At 50.0% G+C, this 21,358-nt stretch overlaps 1 protein-coding gene across 1 annotated transcript in view; it reads right to left on the bottom strand.

The window, feature by feature from the left end:
- KALRN (kalirin RhoGEF kinase) overlaps positions 1–21,358 on the bottom strand; it is a 288,617-nt gene that overhangs the window by 49,874 nt on the left and 217,385 nt on the right. Inside the window, exons 35-38 of the mRNA XM_038752830.1 lie at positions 11,152–11,408; positions 8,729–8,833; positions 6,586–6,702; positions 1,620–1,777 (exon numbers count right to left, since the gene is read on the bottom strand). Coding sequence (XP_038608758.1) covers positions 1,620–1,777; positions 6,586–6,702; positions 8,729–8,833; positions 11,152–11,408 — 637 coding nt within the window. The remainder of the gene's footprint in view (positions 1–1,619; positions 1,778–6,585; positions 6,703–8,728; positions 8,834–11,151; positions 11,409–21,358) is intronic.

Below are 21,358 nucleotides of genomic sequence, written 5' to 3'. Positions count from 1 at the left end.
TGAAGTGGCTTGCCCAAGGTCACACAGCTGACAAGTGGCAGAACTGGGATTAGAACCCAGGACCTCTGACTCCAAAGCCCGGGCTCTTTCCACTGAGCCATGCTGCTTCTTAAGACTGTGAGCCCCCGCCGTGGGACAACCTGATCACCTTGTAACCTCCCCAGCGCTTAGAACAGTGCTTTGCACATAGCAAGCACTTAATAAATGCTATTATTATTATTATTATTATTATTATTATTATTATTATATACAAGCAGACAAACCCACTTGCACACATGCAAACACATCCACATGCCCCCTCCCACACAAGCAGACCCAATTCGCACGGTACAGGAACCGTGTCCAACCTGATCGACTTGCATCTACCTCAGCGCTTAGAACAGTGTTTGGCACATAGTAAGTGCTCAACAAGTGCCATACTAATCACTATTATTATTACATTACATAACAGTGATAACAATAATTGTAATTATTATAGAGAAGCAGCATGGCTCAGTGGAAAGAGAACGGGCTTGAGAGTCAGAGGATAATAATAATGATAATAATAATAATAATAATAATGGCATTTGTTAAGCGCTTACTATGTGCACAGCACTGTTCTAAGCGCTGGGGTGTTACAAGGTGATCACGCTGTCCCCCGTGGGGCTCACAGTCTTAATCCCCATTTTACAGATGAGGTAACTGAGGCTCAGAGAAGTTAAGCGACTTGCCCAAGGTCACACAGCAGACATGTGGGGCCACTGTGAGCCCACTGTTGGGTAGGGACTGTCTCTATATGTTGCCAATTTGTACTTCCCAAGTGCTTAGTACAGGGCTCTGCACATAGTAAGCGCTCAATAAATACGATTGATGATGATGTGGGGGAGTGGGGATTCGAACCCATGACCTCGGACTCCAAAGCCCGGGCTCTTTCCACTGAGCCACGCTGCTCCTCTAGTGGGTTGTGGGTTCTACTCACGGCTCCGCCACTTATCTGCGAGTATGACCTTGGGCAAACCATTCAACTTCTCTGTGCCTCCGTGACATCTATCAAATGGGGATTAAGACCCAATGTGGGACAACCTTATACCTACTCCAGTGCTGAGAAGCAGCGTGGCTTAGTGGAAAGAGCCCGGGCTTTGGAGTCAGAGGTCACGGGTTCGAATCCCGGCTCCGCCACATGTCTGCTGTGTGGCCTTGGGCAAGTCACTTCACTTCTCGGAGCCTCACTTACCTCATCTGCAAAATGGGGATGAGGACTGTGAGCCCCACGCGGGACAACCTGATCACCTTGTATCCCCCCAGCGCTTAGAACAGTGCTTTGCACATAGTAAGCGCTTAACAAACGCCATCATTATTATTATTGGTACAGTGCTTGGCACATACTAAGCACTTAACAAATACTGTAATTAGTAGTAGTAGTAGTACTATTACAAGGAGACATGCCCAGTCACACCCTCGCAGACACATCCACGCACAGAAATGCCAACTCACACTCATCCACGTGCCCACTGGCATGCAGGCAGACACGCCCGCACACACACACACACACACACACAATCCCCTCGCATGTAATATATACACACATGCAGACAAGCGTGCCCGCCAAGCGTCATCGCGCCCATCCCGGGGCATCTTACATCCTGCCGCGCAGGGCCTTGGCCCGCTGCTCCTCCTCCGTGTTCCGGGGCGGCGTGGCCGGGGCTGGGGTCAGGGTCGGAGCCGGACTCTCGCTGGGGGCTTCAGCCGGGATTCCTCCGCGGAACGATCCCCGCTCGCCGCCGCTGCCGTCCAGGGTCTGGAACGGGAAACCCGCCATCTCACAGGTCCAAAATTACCCGCCTCCAGCCCCGTCTGCCCCTCGGGGTGACGGTGGGTGTGGGCGGAGGCCCAGGGTCTCCTGTCCCAAACTCCCCCTCTCCTGACACCTCCCCTTACCCGACCTTGGCTCCCTGTCTACACTGGAGTCACAGAAAGCGGGGTCACACGGGACCAATCTACACCGGTGGCTCCCTGAGGGCAGGATCCTGTCTATCCGTGGCCTAGAAAAAGGAGCCCGGTCCTGGAAGTCAGAGGATGTGCGTTCTAAACCTGGCTCTTCCACTTCAATCAATCAATCAATCAATCAATCGTATTTATTGAGCGCTTACTATGTGCAGAGCACTGTACTAAGCGCTTGGGGAGTACAAATTGGTATCACATAGAGACAGTCCCTACCCAACAGTGGGCTCACAGTCTAAAAGGGGGAGACAGAGAACTTCACTTCTCTGGGCCTCAGTCCCCTCATCTTTCTCCCCCCTTTTAGACTGTGAGCCCACTGTTGGGTAGGGACTGTCTCTATATGTTGCCAGCTTGTACTTCCCAAGCGCTTAGTACAGTGCTCTGCACATAGTAAGCGCTCAATAAATACGATTGATGATGATGATCTTTAAAATGGGGATTAAGACTGGGAGCCCCGTGGAGGACAGGGACTGTGTCCAACCTGATTACCTTGTATCTACCCCGGTGTTTAGACCAGTGCTTGGAACATAGTACGCACTTAACAAATACCACAGTTATTATTATTATTACATTGGGGGTTCCTTAAGGACAGAACAGTGTCCATCCTGTCTACACTGAGGGCTCCCTGAGGGCAGGACTGCGGCCAACCTGTCTACACTGAGGATCCCTGGAGGACAGAACAATGTCTATCTTGTCTACATCGGGGACTCCCCGAGGACAGGACCGAGTACATACCGCCTACACCGGGGGCTCCCCAAGGGCAGCACTGTGTCCATCCTGTCTATATTTGGAGTTCCTTGTACTTCCCAAGCGCTTAGTACAGTGCTCTGCACACAGTAAGCGCTCAATAAATATGATTGATTGATTGATTGATTGATTGATTCCTGGAGGATAGAATCGTATCCATCTTGTCTACACCAGGGGCTCCCTGAAGACAGGCCAGTGTCCATCCTATTTGCACAGCGGACTCCCCAAGGACAGAACCATGTCCATCCTGACTACACTGAAGTTTCCTAGAGAACAGAACAGTGTCCATCTTGTCTACACCAAGGGCTCCCTGAGAACAGGACTCAGCGCTGTTTAAGCACTTAGTACAGTGCCCTGCACACAGTTAAGCACTCAATAAATACGATTGAATGAACAGGACAGTGTCCATCCTGTCTAAACCGGGGGCTCCCAGAGGACAGAACCGTGTCCATCCTGCCTACAGTGAGTGTTCTTGGAAGACAGGACAGTGGTCATCTTGTCTACACCAGGGGCTCCCCGAGGACTGAACCGTGTCCATCCTGTCTATACAGGGGGCTCCTTGAGGACAGAACCATGTCCATCCTGTGTAAAAGCATAATGGATAGAGCGCAGGCCTGGGAGTTAGGAGGTCATGGGTTCTAATCCCAGCTCTGCCATTTGTCTGCTGCGTGACCTCGGGTGAGTCTCCTCACTTCTCTGGGCCTCAGTTACCTCATTTGCAAAATGGGGACTGAGACTGTGAGCCCCATGTGGGACAGGGACTGTGTCCAACCCAATTTACTTGTGTACACCCCAGCGCTTAGTACAGTGCCTAGAACATAGTAAACACTTAAAAAATACCATTATTATTATTATTCATTCATTCACTCAATCGTATGTATTGAGCGCTTATTGTGTGCAGAGCACTGTACTAAGCGCTTGGGAAGTACAAGTTGGCAACATATAGAGACGGTCCCTACCCAACAGCGGGCTCACAGTCTAGAAGGCCCTACTGAGAGCTCACCTCCTCCAGGAGGCCTTCCCAGACTGAGCCCCTTCCTTCCTCTCCCCCTCGCCCCCCTCTCCATCCCCCCATCTTACCTCCTTCCCTTCCCCACACCACCTGTATATATGTATATATGTTTGTACATATTTATTACTCTATTTATTTATTTATTTATTTTACTTGTACATATCTATTCTATTCATTTTATTTTGTTAGTTATGTTTGGTTTTGTTCTGTCTCCCCCTTTTAGACTGTGAGCCCACTGTTCGGTAGGGACTGTCTCTATGTGTTGCCAACTTGTACTTCCCAAGCGCTTAGTACAGTGCTTTGCACACAGTAAGCGCTCAATAAATACGATTGATGATGATGATGATGATGATGAGGAGACAGAGAACAAAACAAAACATATTAACAAAATAAAATAAATAGAATAAATATGTACAAATTAGAGTAATAAATATGTACAAACGTATATACATATATACAGGTGCTGTGGGGAGGGGAAGGAGGTAAGGCAGGGGGGATGTGGAGGGGGAGAGGAAGGATGGGGCTCAGTTTATTATTAATATCATTATTATTAATAATAATAAATAATATTTATTTATTAGGGAAGCAGCGTGGCTCAGTGGAAAGAGTCCGGGCTTTGGAGTCAGAGGTCATGGGTTCAAATCTAGGCTCCGCCAAGTGTCAGCTGTGTGACGTTGGGCAAGTCGCTTAACTTCTCTGTGCCTTAGTTACCTCATCTGGAAAATGGGGATGAAGACTGTGAGCCCCCCGTGGGACAACCTGATCACCTTGTAACCTCCCCAGCGCTTAGAACAGTGCTTTGCACATAGTAAGCGCTTAATAAATGCCATTATTATTAATAAATGCGGGGGGGGGGGATCCCCAAGGGAGAAGGGAGGACTAGAGGGGAAGGGGGAACATGTGTTTTGGCCCAAGATGGGCCAAGCCCAACGGTATCGCCACTGACCACCTGTCCTGGGGCCACAGGAGGGGTGGGCTTTAGTGGAAGGCGCTATCAGGAGGGAAAAGGGAAAGTGGGGTGGGAGAAGGGGGTGACGAGGGGGGTGCGGTGGCCTCTGGACCCCCAGGCTGGGAGGGGGGAGCAGATGGCTCATTGTTCAGTCGGTCAGCCAGGCCCGGATCAATCCAGACAGAGTGACCACAGGTCAGGCTTCCCTTGCTCACTCGGTCAACTGGTCAGGGAGTGCCCCCGGAGTATAAAGCACTGTACTGAGCGCTCTGCAACCAGGACAGTCCAGCACAGTCGCTGTCTTCAAGAAGTGCCACGAACAGCTTTCTGCCCACAGCTGGTGCTTTGCCCATGGCTGGTGCAGGAGGCCTTCCCAGACTGAGCCCCTTCCTTCCTCTCTCCCTCATCCCCCTCTCCATCCCCCCCATCTTACCTCCTTCCCTACCCCAAAACACCTGTATTTATGTATATATGTTTGTACGTATTTATTACTCTATTTATTTATTTATTTTACTTGTACATATCTATTCTATTTATTTTGTTAGTATGTTTGGTTTTGTTCTCTGTCTCCCCTTTTAGACTGTGAGCCCACTGTTGGGTAGGGACTGTCTCTATATATTGCCAATTTGTACTTCCCAAGCGCTTAGTACGGTGCTCTGCACATAGTAAGCGCTCAATAAATACGATTGATGATGATGATGATGATGGTGCCCAGTGTAGCTACTGCCCTCAGGGGGCAACCAACACAGCACCCTGCAAAGGAACCGCAGTATCATGCTCCGCAGACAGCATGTATGCGTGCGGTGCTCTATGAACGGCAGGCACCCAGCACAGTGCTCTCTGCACACAGCAGGTGCTCAGTACAGAGCTCTCTGCATACAGTGGACACCCAGTACAGCGCACTCTGCACCCAGCATGTACCGAGTTCTGCACACAGTGGACTCCCAGGCCAGGACTGTGTACATAGCAGGCACCCAGCACGGTGCTCTGTAATAATAATTATGGTACTTGTTAAGCGCTTACTACGAGCCAAACACTGGGGTAGATACAAGCTCCTCGGGTTGGACTCAGTCCCCGTCCCACATGGGGCTCAGTCTTAATCCCCATTTTACAGATGAGGGAACTGAGGCCCAGAGAAGTGGAGCGACTTGCCCAAGGTCACACAGCAGGCGAGTGGCGGAGCGGGATTAGAACCCAGGTCCTGCTGTCTCCCAGGCCTGGGCTCTAGCCACTAAGCCACGCGGCTTCTCTGTATTCTCTGCTTCTCTGCCCCCTTTTTCCTCTCCTCCTCCCCAACACCCCCGCCCTACCTCCTTCCCCTCCCCACAGCACCTGTATATATGTTTGTACAGATTTATTACTTTATTTATTTTACTTGTCCATATTTACTATTCTGTTTATTTTGTTAATGATGTGCATCTCGCTTTAATTCTATTTGTTCTGACGACGTGACACCTGTCCACATGTTTTGTTTTGTTGTCTGTCTCCCCCTTCTAGACTGTGAGCCCGCTGTTGGGTACGGACTGTCTCTATATGTTGCCAACTTTACTTCCCAAGCACTTAGTACAGTGCACACAGTAAGCGCTCAATAAATATGATTGATTGAATGAATGAATGAATGTATACAGTAGGTGCCCAACCAGTGAGTGCTCTGCTTGCAGCAGGCACCCAGTACAGGACCCTGACGTGTGGTGACGGGACAGAGTCAGGGGGGTTAAGACGGGATGGGGCCGGCCTCTGGTGTCTCTATATGTTGCCAACTTGTACTTCCCAAGCGCTTAGTACAGTGCTCTGCACACAGTAAGCGCTCAATAAATACGATCGATTGATTGATTGATTGATCGGTGTGCGGGGGGAGGGGGCGAGGGGGGGCAGGAGTGTGGGGGTTGCCACTCACCAGCTGGTTCTTGACGAGTTTCTCGATGGCGCTGACCAGGTCTGCGGCGGTGGGGACGTCAGGGGCGGAGGTGGGGGCCAGGGCAGCGCACTGTCGGGCAGCGAGCAGAGAGCAGGGCTAGAAGACAGCGGGAGGCCCCGACGGTCAATCAATCAATCAATCGATCGTATTTATTGAGCGCTTACTATGTGCAGAGCACTGGACTAAGCGCTTGGGAAGTACAAATTGGCAACACATAGAGACAGTCCCTACCCAACAGTGGGCTCACAGTCTAAAAGGGGGAGACAGAGAACAGAACCAAACATACCAACAAAATAAAATAAATAGGATAGAAATGTACAAGTAAAATAAATAAATAAGTAAATAAATAGAGTAATAAATATGTACAACCATATATACATATATACAGGTGCTGTGGGGAAGGGAAGGCCCCGACGGTCAGCCCCGGACCACCGTCACCCCACCCGGGGAGGCCCAGGGGCCCGCAGCCTGGGCGTTGCCACTCCCCGGGACCTCAATCAATCTGTCAATCAATCCTATTTATTGAACGCTTATTATACTAAACGTTTGGGAGAGACATCAGAGACATCAGAGTGGGAAGACACTCAATAATAATAATAATGACGGCATTTATTAAGCGTTTACTATGTGCAAAGCACTGTTCTAAGCGCTGGGGAGGTGATCAGCCTAATCACCTTGTAACCTCCCCAGCGCTTAGAACAGTGCTTTGCACATAGTAAGCGCTTAACAAATACCATTATTATTATTATTATTATTATTATTATTATTATTATTATTATTATTATTATCAGGTTGTCCCACAGGGGGCTCACAGTCTTAATCCCCATTTTATAGATGAGGTAACTGAGGCACAGAGAAGTGAAGTGACTTCCCCAAAGTCACACAGCTGACAAGTGGCAGAGCCGGGATTTGAACCCATGACCTCTGACTCCAAAGCCCGGGCTCTTTCCACCGAGCCACACGGCGTACCCTGTCCGGGTGAGCCTGCAGGCTATGGCGGGGAGACAGACACTGACTGCCCCCAAGGCAAAGCTGTCCATAAACCTCGCACCCATAGACTAAGTTCAATGTGGGCAGGGAATGTCCCATAATAATAATAATAATGTTGGCATTTGTTAAGCGCTTACTATGTGCAAAGCACTGTTCTAAGCGCTGAGGGGGGATACAAGGTGATCAGGTTGTCCCACGTGGGGCTCACAGTCTTAATCCCCATTTTACAGATGGGGTAACTGAGGATCAGAGAAGTTAAGTGACTTGCCCAAGGTCACACAGCAGACATGAGGCGGAGCCGGGATTCGAACCCATGACCTCTGACTCCAAAGCCCGGGCTCTTTCCACTGACCCACGCTGCTTCTCGTTGGATTGTCCTCTCCCAAGCACTTAGTACAGCGCTCTGCACACCATAAGTGCTTAATAAATATGATTAAGGCCTCCTCCAGGAAGCCTTCCCAGACTGAGCCCCTTCCTTCCTCTCCCCCTCGTCCCCCTCTCCATTCCCCACATCTTACCTCCTTCCCTTCCCCACAGCACCTGTATATATGTATATATGTTTGTAATATTTTTTACTCTATTTATTTTACTTGTACATATCTATTCTATTTATTTTATTTTGTTAGTATGTTTGGTTTTGTTCTCCGTCTCCCCCTTTTAGACTGTGAGCCCACTGCTGGGTAGGGACTGTCTCTAGATGTTGCCAATTTGTACTTCCCAAGCGCTTAGTACGGTGCTCTGCACATAGTAAGCGCTCAATAAATACGATTGATGATGATGATGATGATGATTAATTGATGGTGTCTGTTCCGGCCCGGGGGTGAGCGGTCAGCTCTGGACAGGCTGACCGATCTCTGCCAGAATAGCAAGCTGACGCTCGGGGGCTGGGCTTCCCGGGCAATGCCCCCTGCCCCACCCACGGGCTCGGCTTCGCTCCGGGCACCAAAGAGTGGCACGCACGGACATTCGGGCACATTCCCACGCACGCACACGGCAACGTTCACAAACACGCATGCATGAACATCCACATGGGTACCTCATGGATGTTCAGAGGCATGCAGAGACAGATGCCCAGGGACCCATAGCTCCCTCGGACACCCACAGGCACAGACACACGGACAGTGGTGGTTACCATCTCGTCCTGCGAGGGGTCGTTGTCAAAGATCTTCATGGGGGGTGGCAGTGGGGGGTGCCACTCTTCATCCGCCTCATCCTCCCCCCACACCTTCTTGCTCTTCTGCAAGAGAAACGGAGAAACCGTCCGCCGGGAGATCTCAACCCCCGTCCGCCACCCTCGAACCCAGACCCTCTTGGGACACTGAGCTGGTCCTGGCCCCCAGCCCACGTCCCCACCCCCAGCCCGAGAGACCGAGTAGGCCCGGCCTAGTCCTGGCCCATGTCCTAGCGTGGCGTAAAAATAATAATAATGTTGGCATTTGTTAAGTGCTTACTATGTGCAAAGCACTGTTCTAAGCGCTTGGGGGGATACAAACTGATCAGGTTGTCCCACGTGGGGCTCACAGTCTTAATCCCCATTTTATAGATGAGGTAACTGAGGCTCAGAGAAGTTAAGTGACTTGCCCAAGGTCACACAGCAGACATGTGGCGGAGCTGGGATTCGAACCCATGACCTCTGACTCCAAAGCCCGGGCTCTTCCCACTGAGCCACGCTGCATAGTGGATAGAGCAGGGGCCTGGGGGTCGGAATGTCCTGGGTTCTAATCCCGGCTCCGCCACTTGTCTGCTGTGTGACCTTGGGCAAGTCACTTCATTTCTCTGGGACTCGGTTCCCTCTTCTGTCAAATAAGGATTGAGGCTGTGAGCCCCAAGTCGGACAGGGACTGTGTCCAACCTGATTTACTTGCATCCAGCCCAGCGCTTAGTACAGTACCTGGCACAAAGTAAGCGCTTAACAAATACAATAATGATAATAATAATGATTATTATTAGACTATGGGAGCAGGAAATGGGGCTGGGGGTAGAAGGGGGCGGGGAGGAAGATGGGACAATGGGGGCTGAAATGGAAATGGAATCATAATATTAATAATTGTGGTATTTATTAAGCACCTAGTATGTGTCAGGCACTGGACTGTATATATGTTTGTACATATTTATTACTCTATTTATTTATCTATTTATTTTACTTGTACATATATAGTCTATTTATTTTATTTTGTTAGTATGTTTGGTTTTGTTCTCTGTCTCCCCCTTTTAGACTGTGAGCCCACTATTGGGTAGGGACTGTCTCTATATGTTGCCAACTTGTACTTCCCAAGCACTTAGTCCAGTGCTCTGCACACAGTAAGCGCTCAATAAATACGACTGATGATGATGATGACGACTGAGCACCGGGGTGCATATAAGCAAATCGGGACGGACGCAGTCCCCGTCCCACGTGGGGCTCACAGTCTTCCATCCCCATTTTCCAGATGAGGCCCAGAGAAGTGACATGTCCAAGAGCACAGAGCCAGGATTAGAACCCAGGTCCTTCTGATTCCTGGACCCGGGCTCTAGCCACTAGGGATGGAAGGAGAAGATGGGGAGAAGGGGTGGACTACGGGGGCAAGAAGTGGGCTGGGAGGAGGGCCAGGGGAAGGGAGGCCAGTGCATCCCCCCTCTCCGCCCGGGGGCATAATAATAATGATGGTATTTGTTAAGCGCTTACTATGTGCCAAGCACTGTTCTAAGCACCACGGGGAGATGCAGGGTTAACAGGTTGCCCCAGGTGGGGCTCGCGGTCTTCATCCCCATTTTCCAGATTAATGGTATTGGTTAAGCGCTTACTAGGTGCCTAGCACTGTTGTAAGCAATGGGGTACATAGAAGGTAATCTGTTTAAACACAGTCCCTGTCCCTTCATTCCCATTTTCCAAATGAGGAAACTGAGGCACAGAGAAGGAGTGACCTGCCCAGAGTCACACAGCTGACAAGTGGCGGACCTGGAATTAGAACCCAAGACCTCTGGCTCTTTCCACTAAGCCACGCTGCTTCTCTCAGCGATCGCCGCCACAGCTCGGGGGAGTCCAGTACCCTCCCGTGGTATCGCTTGAGCGCCCACTTTCACTCATTCATTCATTCAGTGGTTCAGTGGAAAGAGCCTGGGCTTTAGAATCATATGTATGTACGTTTGTACGTATTTATTACTCTATTTATTTTACTTGTACATATTCATCAATCGTATTTATGGAGCGCTTACTTTGTGCAGAGCACTGTACTAAGCACTTGGGAAGTACAACTGAGCGCTTGGGAAGTACAATAGTACATATTCTATGTTTGTACATATTTATTACCCTATTTATGTATTTATTTATTTTACTTGTACATATCTATTCTATTTTTTTTATTTTTGTTAGTATGTTTGGTTTTGTTCCTCTGTCTCCCCCTTTTAGACTGTGCGGCCCACTGTTGGGTAGGGACCGTCTCTAGATGTTGCCAATTTGTACTTCCCAAGCACTTAGTACAGTGCTCTGCACATAGTAAGCACTCAACAAATACGATTGATGATGATGATGATCCAGTCCCTGACTGGGTGTCAGGGTGTCCTGGGTGAGCGCACCTCGTCGGCACTGTCCCCCTGAGGGGTGCCGTCGTCCGCGGTGCGCGGGGAGCCGAGGTCGCAGCTCTTGCGCCCATCGCGGGCCGGCTTCTTCTGCTTCTTGACGTGTCCGTCGGCCTTGCCGCTGTTGAGTCGCCGCACGGGGCTGGTCAGCCACTTCTTCAGCGTGTTCCCCGAACGCTTCGGGCCCTGCGGCTGCAGGCTGGACACCGGGTCCGGCTTGGCTCCGTTCTCCCCGGGCCCTGGGGAGAAGACATCTGTCGGGGGCGGGAGAGCGGTCAGCCTGTCCGGCCGGCCGGATCTCCCCCCTCAAACGCCCCTCTCCACCCTCCCCGCCCACACACTGGAAGCTCACCGTGGGCAAGGAATAGGTCTATTCCATTGTACTCTCCCAAGCGTTTAGTACTTGTACATTTCTATCCTATTTATTTTATTTTGTGGGTATGTTTGGTTCTGTTCTCTGTCTCCCCCTTTTAGACTGTGAGCCCACTGTTGGGTAGGAACTGTCTCTATGTGTTGCCAATTTGTACTTCCCAAGCGCTTAGTACAGTGCTCTGCACATAGTAAGCGCTCAATAAATACGATTGATTGATTGATTGATAGTACATAGTAGATGCTCAATAAATATCATCATCATCATCAATCGTATTTATTGAGCGCTTACTATCATCATCATCATCATCAATCGTATTTATTGAGCGCTTACTATCATCATCAATCGTATTTATTGAGCGCTATGTGCAGAGCACTGTACTAAGAGCTTGGGAAGTACAAATTGGCAACATATAGAGACAGTCCCTACCCAACGGTGGGCTCACAGTCTAAAAGGGGGAGACAGAGAACAAAACCAAACATACTAACAAAATAAAATAAATAGAATAGATATGTATTTATCTGAAATAGACTGAAAGCTCATGGTGGGCAGGGAATGTGTCTGCTTATTTTTCTATTGTACTCTCCCAAGCGCTTAGTACAGTGCCCTGCACATCGTAGGCGCTCACTAGACTGTAAGTTCGTGGTGGGCGGGGAATGTTTCCGTTTAGTGTTGCACTGCACTTTCCCAAGAGCTTAATACAGTGCTCTGCACACAGCAGGTGCTCAATAAATAGCCTGCAAGCTCATGGTGGGAAGGGAATGTGTCCATTTATCATTCTATAGTACTCTCCCAAGCACTTAATACAGTGCTCTGCACACAGTAAGCACTCGATAAATACGACTGAATGAATGAATAGCATTGATTGATTGGGTGTCCGAGCCCCTCCCCTCCCCTTCCAGGAGGCCTTCCCTCATTGACACTTCACGCCCTCGGTTTCCCTGATGGAATCCCAACACCATGATGATAGGGACCATCAACCCCCCATTAGACTGTAAGCTCGCTGGGGGCAGGGAACCTATCAACTCTGTTGCACTGTAGTCTCCCAAGAGTTCAGTACAGTGCTCTACACTGTAGCAGTGTGGCTCAGTGGAAAGAGCCCGGGCTTTGGAGTCAGAGGTCATAGGTTCAAATGCCGGCTCCGCCGACTGTCAGCTGTGTGTCTTTGGGTAAGTCACTTCGCTTCTCTGAGCCTCAGTTCCCTCATCTGTAAAATGGGGATTAAGACTGTGAGCCCCACGTGGGACAACCTGATCACCTGGTATCCTCCCCAGAGCTTAGAACAGTGCTTTGCACATAGTTAGCGCTTAACAAATGCCATTATTATTATTATTACATGCAGTAAGTGCTCAATAAATACCATTAATTAATAACAAATACCATAATTATTATTATCCGAGCCCCGACCTTCTCCCCTCCAGGAGGCCTTCCCTGATTGATACTCACCCCCCCACCACTTCCCTGATCTAACCCCGACACTCCCTTCACCCCCTTTTGTGGTCATCAGCCCCCTCTATACTGTAAGCTCGTTGTAGGCAGAGAACGTATGTGTTAACTCTGTTGTACTGTACTCTCCCAAGCGCTTATTACAGTGCTCAGCACACAGTGAACTCTCAATAAATACCACTGATTGATCAGTTGTATTATTCATTAATTTGGGATTCCTTACTAGAAAAAATAAGAACGATGATGATGATGATAGCATTTGTTAAGCACTTACTATGTGCAAAGCACTGTTCCAAGCGCTGGGGGGGATACAAGGTGATCAGGTTGCCCCACATGGGGCTCACAGTCTTAAACCCCATTTTACAAATGAGGTAACTGAGGCTCAGAGAAGTGAAGTGACTTGCCCAAGGTCACACAGCAGACCTGTGGTGGAGCCGCGATTTGAACCCATGACCTCTGACTCCCAAGCCTGGGCTCTTTCCACTGAGCCTGTATATATGTATATATGCTTGTGCATATTTATTACTCTATTTATTTATTTATTTATTTTACTTGTACATATCTATCCTATTTATTTTGTTAGTATGTTTGGTTTTATTCTGTCTCCCCCTTTTAGACTGTGAGCCCACTGTTGGGTAGGGACTGTCTCTATATGTTGCCAATTTGTACTTCCCAAGCGCTTAGTACAGTGCTCTGCACATAGTAAGCGCTCAATAAATACGATTGATGATTGATTGATTGAGCCACGTGTTGCTGATACTGCCCTAAGCGCTGCACGATAAGAACTGGAGCAGACACAAGATAATTTTCAGGGCAGGTGGGACAGCAGAGAGCGGATCTCCACGGAGGAGGAAAGAGTAGCCCAGAGAGGTTCAGCTACTGGCCCGAGGTCACACAGCAGGCCGGGAGGGGCAGAGCTGGGATTATTAGGGCTCATTCCTGTGAGTCAGCCCGGGGATCGCTGACCCCTCGGGAGAGGCCACCATGTGTCTTGGACTTCAGAGTCTCCAGACATGGAGAGTCTTCCCTGTCCAGCTTCTGCCCTGTCCCTAAGTCCATATCTGTCATTTATTTATTTCTATTACTGTCTGTCATCCCCGCTAGACTGTTAAGTCACTGTGGGCAGGGAATGTCTCTGTTTATTGTTGCACTGTCCTCTCCCAAGCGCTTAGTAATAATAATAATAATGGCATTTATTAAGCGCTTACTATGTGCAAAGCACTGTTCTAAGCACTGGTGAGGTTACAAGGTGATCAGGTTGTCCCCTGTGGGGCTCACAGTCAATCCCCATTTTACAGATGAGGTAACTGAGGCACAGAGAAGTGAAGTGACTTGCCCAAGGTCACACAGCTGACAATTAGTGGAGGCGGGATCCGAACCCAGGACCTTGGACTCCAAAGCCGGGCCCGTTCCACTGAGCCACGCCGCTTCTCTGCTCTGCACACGGTAAGCACTCAATAAATACGATTGACTGACTGACCCTCCCAGGGCTCAATCGCCAGACCGGGAAGCTCTTCCTTGTGTCCAACCTGATTCCCTCCTGCTGCAATTTAGGTGGGTCCCCCGGGCGACATGGAGGGGGTTGGTCCGTGGACCCTCTCCAAACTCAGCCCTGCAGTGGCATTAAGGGGAGACTCTTTCTCCAGACTCCCACTACTCCCTTCTACTGGCCCCCCAACGTCTTGGCCTGACCCCCCACTAACCCCCCGCCCCCTTTGGGAAAGTGGTGTGGCCTAGTGAAAGGACATTGGTTCTAATGCCAGCTCTGCCAACTGCTTGCTGTGTGACCTTGGGCAAGTCACTTCACTTCTCTGTGCTTCAGTTTCCTCAACTGTAAAATGGAAATACCTCTTCTCCCTCCTACTTAGACCGTTACCCCCATTCGGGACAGGGGCTATGTCCGACCTAATTAACCTGTATCTTGCCCAGTGCTTACAACAACGTTTGACACATAGTAAGCACTTAACAGGTACCGTATAAAAACTAAAAAATAAAAAAAGGAGGGGGGTGCAGGGAGTCCGGCCAGCCCGATCTTGCGGACAAGACTCAACAAGGGACAGAGCTTTTCTTACTGGCCCACCGCCTGACGTCCTGTCTCGGACGATTTCCGCTGCTGAGGGGTGTTTCACTGGGGGATGAAAGGGTTAGTAGAGTGCTCTGCACACAGTAAGCGCTCAATAAATACTATTGAATGAATAACGCTGGCCCAATCACCAGTCCATCAGTGGCATTTATTGAGTGCTGTGTGCAGAGCACTGTACTAAGCACTTGGGAGAAGACATTACAACCGAGTTGGTAGATACGTTCCCTGCCCACAGCGAGCTTAGTCTAGAGGGGGAGGCAGACATGACTCTAAATCAATAATCTATAATCTATCACGTACAGGTGTATAGCTAATTATTTTGGGGTTAATCTAAGATAGAGGTGGTACAGAGCAGACCCCAGAGGCCAGACCCTCTAGCTAATAGACTTCTTGGTGGAAAGGTCCCCAACTGACAGGGTCCTGGCTGGACAGAGCCCCTGACCAACAGACCACCCCATCCCAGTGGGACAGACCCCTGGATGGACAGATCCTCTCCCTAACTGGAAAGAGTTCCTAATTGATCCCCTTCTGGCCGGAGAGAGCCCCTGGCCAACAGAAACCCCCTCTCCCCCCTGACGCCCAGCCAGACGGAGCCCTGGCTGGACAGACCACCCTCTCAGCTGGACAGAGCTCCTGACCAACAGCCCACCTCCCTCCTGGCTGGACAGACCCCTGGCTGGGCAGACCCCTCTCTAGCTTGATGGAGCCCCTGACCAACAGACCCCCCTGCCAGACTTTTCGACTGTGAGCCCACTGTTGGGTAGGGACTGTCTCTACATGTTGCCAACTTGTACTTCCCAAGCGCTTAGTACAGTGCTCTGCACACAGTAAGCGCTCAATAAATACGATTGATGAAATACGATTGATGATGCCAGACAGACAGGCCCAGCCTGGCAGATTTCACCCCGTCCCCTGCCGCTGACCAACAGACCTCCCAGCTGTCAGGCCTGGGGAGCAGAGCTGCAGGGGCAGGGTTGGGGGGCTACCAACCCCTCATTTAGTGAGGAAGGAAATCCTGACTGGGGGGGAAGGACCAGTGGAGGGAGAGGGAGGAGGAAGGGCCAGCGGCCGGCCAGCTGGTTGTCCCATCTCCTGGCCGACTCCTCCCTCTCCCTCCCCTCGCTGCTGTGCCAGTGGTGATCCCTGGGAGAGTCCCCCTCCCCCTCCGCACCCCCACCCCGGCTATCGTCTGCCCGGCTGCCACTGGCATTTCCTGAGGGCCATCCCTGCCAGGGCGGCCGCCACTAAATTTAGAACTGCCCGCACCTCCGGGCCACAGGCAGAGAGTCTGTGGGCAACCGCTGACCTGGCCCCTCCCTCAATGGCTTTGAGACTTAGGGGCCACGTGGTGGCCCAAACACCGAGACCTCGGGGGGTGGGGAGCCGGACTTTACCCTTCCCCAACCCAGAGGCGGCAAACAGTGGCTGGCGGGAGCAGAGAGGGCCCTTGGGGTCACCTTGTCCATCCCCCTTTCCTTGAGGATCCGGATCCCTAAGACTCAACCCCTTCCCCTACATCCCCCCAACTTTCACTGGAAGCCCAGAGGGCAGGAGGTCGGATTAGGGCACAGACCCTATTCTTTGAACCGCTCCCACGTTTCTGACCTGCTCTGGGCACCCAGAGCTAATTTTTGGGGTGGTTCAGGGAAGAGAAGCAGTGTGGCAGCCTAGTGGACAGAGCCCGGGCCTGAGTTCTAAACCTGTCTCCGCCATTTAATAATGATAATGGCATTTGTTAAGCACTTAGTATGTGCCAGGCATTGTACTAAGCACGGGGGTGGATACAAACAAATCGTGTTGGACACAGTCCCTGTCCCACGTGAGGCTCTCAGCCTCAATCCCCATTTGACAGATGAGGGAACTGAGGCCCAGAGAAGTGAAGTAACTTGCCCAAGGTCACAGAGTGGACGAGCGGAGGAGCCGGGATTAGAACCCATGACCTTCTGACTCCCAGGCCTGTGCTCTATCCATTTCACGACCTTAGGCAAGTTGTTTCATTTCTCTGGGCCTCAATTTCCTCATCCGTAAAATGGGGATTAAGACTGTGAGCCCCATATGTGTCCAACCTCATCAACTTCTATCAACCCCAGCACTTAGTACAGTGCCTGGAACATAGTAAGCGCTTAACAAATATTATTACCATCATTACAGAAGCAGCGTGGCACGGTGGAAAGAGCACGGGCTTGGGAGTCAGAGGTTGTGGGTTCTAATCCCGGCTCCGTAACTTAGCTGTGTGACTTTAGACAAGTCACTTAACTTCTCTGTGCCTCAGTTACCTCATCTGCAAAATAGGGATTAAGACTGTGAGCCCCACGTAGGACAACCTGATTACCTTGTATTTTCTCCTGTGCTTAGACAGTGCTTGGCACATAGTAAGCGCTTAACAAATACCATCATGATTATTATTATTGTTATTGCTATCATTATTATTATTCCTCTCCCGAGCCCACAGTCCAGTACCCTGCACAGAGTAGACTACAAGATCTTTGAGAGGAGGTATCTTGTCTACTACCTCTATTGTACTCTCCCCAGCGCTCAGTACAATGCTCTGCATACAGTAGACTGTCAGATCCTCAAAGACAGGGAGTGTATCTACTACGTCTATTACCCTCTCCCCAGCACTCAGTACATTGCTCTGTGCCCTGTAAGCATCCAAGAAATTCCATCGATCAGTCACTGGGAGACAGAGACCACCCGGGTTGGGGGGATCCAGGCTTCCTTGCCAGGAATTCCGATTCTTGTCCGAACACTTAGCTCCCCCTTGGAGTGGCACTGTCAGAACCGAGATCTCTGTGTGCTGTACTATGCGCTGGGGTACTCCAGACTGTAAGTTCATTATGGTCAGCGAATGTGTCCGCTACTATTGTACTAAGCAAGTTGGGTGAATACAAGCAAATCAGGTTGGACACAGTACACTCCCTATCAATCAATCAATCAATCGTATTTATTGAGCGCTTACTGTGTGCAGAGCACTGGACTAAGCGCTTGGGAAGTACAAGTTGGCAACATACAGAGACACTCCCTACCCAACAGTGGGCTCACAGTCTAAAAGGGGGAGACAGAGAACAAAACCAAACATACTAACACAATACTAACTACTAACTACTTCATTCCACGGAAACTGCCCTCTCAAAGGTCACCAATGACCTCCTGCTTGCCAAATCCAATGGCTCATATTCTGTCCTAATCCTCCTCGACCTCTCAGCTGCCTTTGACACTGTGGACCACCCCCTTCTCCTCAACACGCTATCTGACCTTGGCTTCACAGACTCCGTCCTCTCCTGGTTCTCCTCTTATCTCTCTGGTCATTCATTCTCAGTCTCTTTTGCAGGCTCCTCCTCCCCCTCCCATCCTCTTACTGTGGGGGTTCCCCAAGGTTCAGTGCTTGGTCCCCTTCTGTTCTCAATCTACACTCACTCCCTTGGTGACCTCATTCGCTCCCACGGCTTCAACTATCATCTCTACGCTGATGACACCCAGATCTACATCTCTGCCCCTGCTCTCTCCCCCTCCCTCCAGGCTCGCATCTCCTCCTGCCTTCAGGACATCTCCACCTGGATGTCCGCCCGCCACCTAAAGCTCAACATGTCGAAGACCGAGCTCCTTGTCTTCCCTCCCAAACCTTGTCCTCTCCCTGACTTTCCCATCTCTGTTGACGGCACTACCATCCTTCCCGTCTCACAAGCCTGCAACCTTGGTGTCATCCTCGACTCCGCTCTCTCATTCACCCCTCACATCCAAGCCGTCACCAAAACCTGCCGGTCTCAGCTCTGCAACATTGCCAAGATCCGCCCTTTCCTCTCCATCCAAACCGCTACCCTGCTCATTCAAGCTCTCATCCTATCCCGTCTGGACTACTGCACCAGCCTTCTCTCTGATCTCCCATCCTCGTGTGTCTCTCCACTTCAATCCATACTTCATGCTGCTGCCCGGATTATCTTTGTCCAGAAACGCTCTGGGCATATTACTCCCCTCCTCAAAAATCTCCAGTGGCTACCAATCAATCTGCGCATCAGGCAGAAACTCCTCACCCTGGGCTTGAAGGCTGTCCATCACCTCGCCCCCTCCTACCTCACCTCCCTTCTCTCCTTCTACTGCCCAGCCCGCAACCTCCGCTCCTCCACCGCTGATCTCCTCACCGTACCTCGCTCTCACCTGTCCCGCCATCGACCCCCGGCCCACGTCATCCCCCGGGCCTGGAATGCCCCCCCTCTGCCCCTCCGCCAAGCTAGCTCTCTTCCTCCCTTCAAGGCCCTGCTGAGAGCTCACCTCCTCCAGGAGGCCTTCCCAGACTGAGCCCCTTCCTTCCTCTCCCCCTCGTCCCCCTCTCCATCCCCCATCTTACCTCCTTCCCTTCCCCACAGCACCTGTATATATGTATATATGGTTGTACATATTTATTACTCTATTTATTTATTTATTTATTTATTTATTTATTTATTTATCTTACTTGTACATTTCTATCCTATTTATTTTATTTTGTTGGTATGTTTGGTTCTGTTCTCTGTCACCCCCTTTTAGACTGTGAGCCCACTGTTGGGTAGGGACTGTCTCTATGTGTTGCCAATTTGTACTTCCCAAGCCCTTAGTACAGTGCTCTGCACATAGTAAGCGCTCAATAAATACGATTGATTGATTGACTGATTGATACTAACACAATAAAATAAATAGAATAGATATGTACAAGTAAAATAAATAAATAAATAAATAGAGTAATAAATAAATAGAGTAATAAACAAATAGAGTAATAAATAAATAAATAAATAAATAAATACAGTAATAATACTCTACCCTACACTCCCAAGAGCTTCAAATGGTACTCTGCACATAGTAAGTGCTTAATAAATGACACTGATTGATTGATCGGGGCAGATACAAGATAATAATAATAATAATTAGGGTATTTGTTAAGCGCTTACTTTGTGCAAAGCACTGTTCTAAGTGCTGATAATAATGATGGCATTTATTAAGCACTTACTATGTGCAAAGCACTGTTCATTCAATTGTATTTATTGAGCGCTTACTGTGTTCTAAGCGCTGGGGAGGTTACAAGGCAATCAGGTAGTCCCATGGGAGGCTCTTAATCCCCAATTTACAGATGAGGTAACTGAGGCACAGAGAAGTTAAGTGAGTTGCCCAAAGTCACACAGCTGACAATTGGCCGAGCCGGGATTTGAACCCATGACCTCTGACTCCAAAGCCCGGGCTCTTTTCCACTGAGCCACACTGCTTCTCAACTATGCGCTGGGGTACTCTAGACTGTAAGCTCATTATGGCCAGTGAATGTGTCCACTAATTCTGTTGCACTGTAATAATAATGTGTGCCAGGCACTGTACTAAGCAGTGTGGTGAATACAAGCAAATTATGTTGGACACAGTACTCTCCCAAGAGCTTCAAACGGTGCTCTGCACATAGTAAGTGCTTAATAAATGACATTGATTGTCTGATTGATTGGGGTAGACACAAGATAATAATAATTGTGGTATTTGTTAAGCACTTACCATGTGCCAGGCACTGTACTAAGCGCTGGTAATCAGACCGGGCACAGTCCCAGTCTCACATGGGGTTTACAGTCAAAGTAGGATAGGGAACGGGTATCGAATCTCCATTTTACAGATGAGGAAACTGAGACACAGAGAAGTTAAGTGGCACGCCAAGGGTCACATAACAGGCACATGGTGGAGGCAGATTTAGAACCCAGGTCCTCTGACTCTCAGGCATGGGACCTTTCCAACTCAGCAAGAAACCTAGTCCCATGCCTGGTACCGCTTCTGGCCTACTGAGGGCTGTGAAGGCAGGGAGAGCTGGGGTGTGACGGGTTTGGGGGTTAATCAGAGAAGGCTGCCTGGAGGAGGTGGGTTTCAGGAGGCTGTGAAGGCACGAAGAGCGGGGGTCTGGAAGGTTTGGGAGTGTTGGGGTTGATCAGGGAAGGCCTCCTGGAGGAGATGGGTTACAGGAGGCTGTGAAGGTGGGAAGAGCTGGGGTCTGGGTGGTTTGGGGGTTAATCAGGGAAGGTCTCCTGGAGGAGATGGATATCGGGAAGCTGTGAATGTGGGAAGAGCTGGGGTCTATGGGGCTTGGGCAAGGGAAGCTGTGGACTGGCGAGTTTAGGGGTTAATCAGGGAAGGTCACCTGGAGGAGGTGGGTTTCAGGAGGCCATGAAGGCAAGGAGAGCTGCGGTCTGGCAGGCTAGACGGAAGTGCTGGGTGTTAATCATGGAAGGCCTCCGGGAGGAGGTGGGATTTTAAAATTCTTTTTAAAGGAGGGATTTGAAGGTGGGAAGGTCTGGGGGATGTGGAGGCGG

The sequence above is a fragment of the Tachyglossus aculeatus genome, chromosome 1, assembly GCF_015852505.1.
Source record: "Tachyglossus aculeatus isolate mTacAcu1 chromosome 1, mTacAcu1.pri, whole genome shotgun sequence".
NCBI lineage: Eukaryota > Metazoa > Chordata > Mammalia > Monotremata > Tachyglossidae > Tachyglossus > Tachyglossus aculeatus.
The sequence above is the reverse complement of the archived record's forward strand: the minus strand, read 5'-3'. Positions and strand labels throughout refer to the sequence as shown.